General features: G+C 43.6%; 1 protein-coding gene across 1 annotated transcript in view; it reads left to right on the top strand.

The window, feature by feature from the left end:
- PSMD3 (proteasome 26S subunit, non-ATPase 3) overlaps window positions 1–5,120 on the top strand; it is a 17,941-nt gene that overhangs the window by 2,356 nt on the left and 10,465 nt on the right. Inside the window, exons 2-3 of the mRNA XM_003786409.1 lie at window positions 957–1,147; window positions 2,763–2,900. Of these exons, the coding sequence (XP_003786457.1) occupies window positions 957–1,147; window positions 2,763–2,900 (329 nt within the window). The remainder of the gene's footprint in view (window positions 1–956; window positions 1,148–2,762; window positions 2,901–5,120) is intronic.

Raw genomic sequence — 5,120 nt, 5'->3', positions numbered from 1 at the left:
AAAAAAAAAAAAAGATCAGCTGTCGTTATGTAGCCCAGACACCCTGTGCTAAGTGCCCAATATACAAAGTTAACCAAGAAACTACCAATTAATTGCATTCCCTTGTTGCTGCACATCTAAACTGTTTCTAGTTTCTTGCTGTTATAAGTAGTGGTGCAACTTTGTGCTCAAATTTTTTAATCTACTTGTGTTATTATTATTTCTTTAGTATAGATTCCCGGAATCTATATGCCTGAGTCAAAAAGGGTGAACGTTTTAAAAGTTTTTGATAGATAATTGTCCAGAAAAACTGTACTAATTTATATTATACCAGCAGAAATGTACTTCTCACTGCATTCTATAATCTTTTTAGTATGGCTAGTTTGGTAGTTTAAAAATATTTCCACTTGGAATTATTCAAATACTGCTGAGATAGACTTTTTGTCTATTAGCTATTTGTCTTTCTTCTATGTGTGTCTGTTCGTGTCCACTTTTACTTTGACATTATGGCAATATAGTTTGTCTTAACCATTTATACAGCCTCTTTGTAGAGTGAAAATGTGAATCTTTGATCACATTTGTTGCAAATATTTTTTTTTTAATGCACTTATCCAGAAGTCAAGTTCATGAATCTTGTATGCGCGTGTGATTTCTCCCCTGTTTACATTTACAAAGTCTTTCCCTATTTTGAGATTTGATGAATCTCCACATATTTCTTTTGGTTCTCATTTGTTCTTTTCTTCCTGTCATCTTCTACCATGTCCCCCACCCCTGCTTTTTTCCTTGCCTCTTGATTATGTCTTAAAACATCAGTATGTGGGATCTGTAAATAATGCTTAACCTCATTAGGGCAAAAGAGATGACTGGTCACTTATTGCCCCTTTATAAGAGGCTTCCAAAATCTACTTGCCTACAGTGGCAGGGGACTAGGAGGAGTGGGAAGTAACATCATCTTTCTCTCCTCTGGTCTTCTGCAGACATCAAGGAGCATGTGAAACAGCTAGAGAAGGCCGTTTCAGGCAAGGAACCAAGATTCGTGCTGCGGGCCCTGCGGATGCTACCTTCCACATCACGCCGCCTAAACCACTATGTTCTGTATAAAGCTGTGCATGGCTTCTTCACCTCAAATAACACCACTCGAGATTTCCTCCTCCCCTTCCTAGAAGAGGTGAGTGGGTCAGGGTGCAGGCTTGGTCTCAAACCCCAAAATATAATTATTTCTCATCCTGAAGACCTGTCTTAGGAATAGCACAAGGAATGAAGCCAAAGCAGCCCATTTTAATACTCATTTGCCCAGTGACAAGGGAACCATCCTCCTGCCCTGTATAATTGAGAAACAATTATATTCCAACTCAGGAAATCAAGACACTCCTAACCAAACTCCTTTCCCACTATTCCCCAACATGTACCCTGTCCTCCAGGGGAGTGACATCCGGGAAAAAGTGCCACTGCCCTTTTGCCTCACCATGGAGGCTTCAGCATGGAAGAAGTATATAGCAGTGTTTAGGAACATAGATTTTTTTTTTTTTGGAGACAGAGCCTCAAGCTGTCCCCCTGGGTAGAGGGCTATGGCATCACAGCTCACAACAATCTCCAACTCCTGGGCTCAAGTGAGTCTTCTGCCTCCACCTCCTAAGTAGCTGGGACCACAGGCACCTACCACAGCAGCCAGCTATTTTTTGGTTGCAGCTATCATTGTTGTTTGGCAGGCCCGTGCTGGATTCGAACCTGCCACCTTAAGTGCATGTGGCTGGCGCCTTAGCCGCTTGAGCCACAGGTGCCGAGCCAGGTACATAGATTTTAGAGAAAGGGTTGAATTTGAATCCAAACTCTACCAGGTAGCATCTGGGAGACTTGGGCAAGTGACTTAACCTCCCTGTGCATCATTTGCATTTGTTAAATGTGATGGATAGATTGGGCAGAGGGGAGGGTGTACATAAAGCTCTAAAAACTCTTCTTGGGACGTAACAAATGCTGATGAAGTAGTTTTGATAGTGGTAGGGGTCTCTGTGCCAGGAGAGATCTCTCCTTATGCTTTGTAGCTGGGAAATTCCCTCTTTATTAATGGCATAGCCCAGGTTCCAGCCTCTCGAACTTCACTGACCTTCCAACATTTTCCAGAAATCCTGCATACTCACATATATTTCCATAGATGGGGAAACTCACAAAATTCCAGGAAGTAGAACAGTGAAAAGTTTACTGTCAGGGAAAGGGGGAAAATATACCACCCCCCAACCCCACCTTGAAGGTTTTCTAACTTTCATATCTGTAAGTTCACCAAACATGATTATTTGGGGGGTTGACTATAGCACATTTCTTTTAAGTTTCAGTGACTAGATCTGAAAATGAGTACTGTGTACATGTTGCTTCCCCCCGATTTCCTTTGTTCCCACAAAAAAAAAAAAAAACAATTTTTTGGTCTCATGCTGTATTTCATCTCACTTCATTAAGTCCTAGTATTTGCGGTGGTTCCAGGTGTGGTGTTTTAATCTCTCTAGATTGCAGACTCTTTGCGGATTTCGCACATTGTCCTTTATGTCCCCATCAGATTGTGTGAAGAAGCCTATTATACTCCTGTAATGCTTTATTGTATTTATTGTGTTGCCAACCTCCTTGACTTCTTTGCGAAAGACCATGTCTTTATTTTTGTATCCCCAGCACCTAGCTCAGTCTTGACACATAGTAGACACTGAAAAGTGGATGTTGAAATACATGGGGGTGCTCCATAAATCCTTGGTTGATTGATCTGACTGAGCTTTTCATGATAACTTCTGTCCTCTCAGCCCATGGACACAGAAGTCGATTTACAGTTCCGTCCCCGCACAGGAAAAGCTGCATCGGCACCCCTCCTGCCTGAAGTGGAAGCCTATCTGCAGCTCCTCATGGTCATCTTTCTGATGAACAGCAAACGCTACAGAGAGGTATTGTTGTATTACTTTTTTTTTTTTTTTTTTTGAGGCAGTGTGTCACTCTGTTACCCAGGCTAGAGTGCAGTGGCATCATCATAGTTCATTCTAACCTCAAACTCCTGGGCTCAAGCGATCCTCCTGTCTTACCCCCCTGAGTAGCTTCTACTACAGGTGCACACCACCATGCCTGTCTAATGTTTCTACTTTTTGTAGAGATGAGGTCTTGTTTATGCTCAGGCTGGTCTCAAACTTGTGGCCTCAACCAGTCTCCCCATCTCGACCTCCTAAAGTGCTAGGATTACAGGTGTGAGCCACCACACCCAGCCTTGTTATTAGCATTACATTTTTTAAATGTTTAAAAATATATAGCACAGTGATTACACATAATAAGCATTGATGACATTTTAATAAATAACAGCTATTATCATGGGACCAATAGCTCTATTTTGTACACCCCACTTCTGCCACTCCTTCAGCGATGCCGGCTTCCTTGTAGGTCACAGGAGTATGCTCAGGAAGTGACAGGTCCCACTCCTCAGTTCCCTGTTTCTTTTTCCTTTCCTCACAACCATTTTGTTTGCTTGAGCTATAAGTCACCCCTTTAAAGGGACTGTAATTAGGCAATTTTGAAGGGCTACAATTTGGCAATTTTGTGTATATTCACAAGGTTTTATGATCATCACCACTAATTCTAGAACATTTTCACTTATTCATGTATTTTATTGTTGTTGTTGTTGCAGTTTTTTTGGCCAGGGCTGGGCTTGAACCCACCACCTCTGACATATGGGGCTGGCACCCTACTCACTGAGCCACAGGTGCCACCCCCAATTCTAGAACGTTTTCGTTGCCTCAAAAAGAAGCACCACATGTGAATGTTAGTGGTCACTCCCCATTCTCCCTTCACCCTGGGCCCTGGCAATTACTAATCTGCTTCTCTCTGTAGAGGATTCTGGACATTTCATATATATGGAATTATACAATATACGAACTTATGTTTGGGGTATTTTTTTTTTAAGACAGGGTCTTGCTCTGTTACCCAGGCTAGAGTACGTACAATGGCACAGTCACAGCTCACTCCAGTCCTCAAACTGCTAGGCTTAAGCAGTCCTCCTGCCTCAGCCTCCCACAGTGCTGGGGTTATAGGTGTCAGCCACTGCACCCAGTGTAGCTTCTGTCACTTAGTGTGATGGGGGTTTTTTGTTTGTTTGTAGAGACAGAGTTTCACTTTATCGCCCTCAGAGTGCCGTGGCTTCACACAGCTCACAGCAACCTCCAGCTCCTGGGCTTAAGCGATTCTCTTGAATCAGCCTCCTGAGTAGCTGGGACTATAAGCACCCACCACAACACCCAGCTATTTTTTTGTTGCAGCTCCAAGGCCAGGTTTGAACCCGCCACTTTTGGTATATGGGGCTGGCACCCTACCCTCTGAGCCACAGGTGCCACCCTAGCATGGTGTATTCTTGTTTGTTCTTGAGACAGAGTCTCAAGCTGTCACCCTGGGTAGAGTGCCATGGTGTCACAGCTCACAGCAACCTCCAACTTTTGGGCTTAAGTGATTCTCTTGCCTCAGCCTTTCAAGTAGCTGGGACTACCAGTGTCCACCACAACACCCCGCTTTTTTTTTTTTTTTTAAAGTTGTAGTTATCGTTGTTATTTGGTGGCCCGGGCTGGATTCACTGCGGTTTATGTGGCTGGTGCCCTAGCTGCTTGAGCTATAGGCACTGAGCCAGTATGGTATTGTTAAGGTGTATCCATGTTGTAGTATTTAATTTCTTTTTATGGGTGAATGATAATCCATAATATGGATATACCACATTTGTTTATCCATTCATTAGCTGGTGAGCACTGGGTTCTTTCTACTTTTGGGTTATTACAAAAAATGCTGCTGTGAAAGTTTGTGGATAGCGTTTTGGGGGGGGGGTTGTTTTTGGGGTTTTTTTGGAGACAGTCTCACTCTGTCACCCTGGGTAGAGTGCTGTGCCTTCATCGTAGCTCACAGCAACCTCAAACTATAGAGCTCAAGTGATCCTCTTGCCTCAGCCTCCTGAGTAGCTGGGACTATAGGCATGTGCCACCTGGCTAGTTTTTCTTTCTTTTTTTTTGAGAGACAGAGCCTCAAGCTGTCGCCCTGGGTAGAGTGCTGTGGCATCACAGCCCACAGCAACCTCCAGCTCCTAGACCCAAGCAATTCTCCTTCCTCTACCTCCCAAGTAGCTAGGACTATAGGTGCCC

The sequence above is a fragment of the Otolemur garnettii genome, unplaced genomic scaffold (assembly GCF_000181295.1).
Source record: "Otolemur garnettii isolate 467f Iridium unplaced genomic scaffold, OtoGar3 scaffold00018, whole genome shotgun sequence".
NCBI lineage: Eukaryota > Metazoa > Chordata > Mammalia > Primates > Galagidae > Otolemur > Otolemur garnettii.
This window is presented reverse-complemented; position numbering and strand designations above follow the sequence as displayed.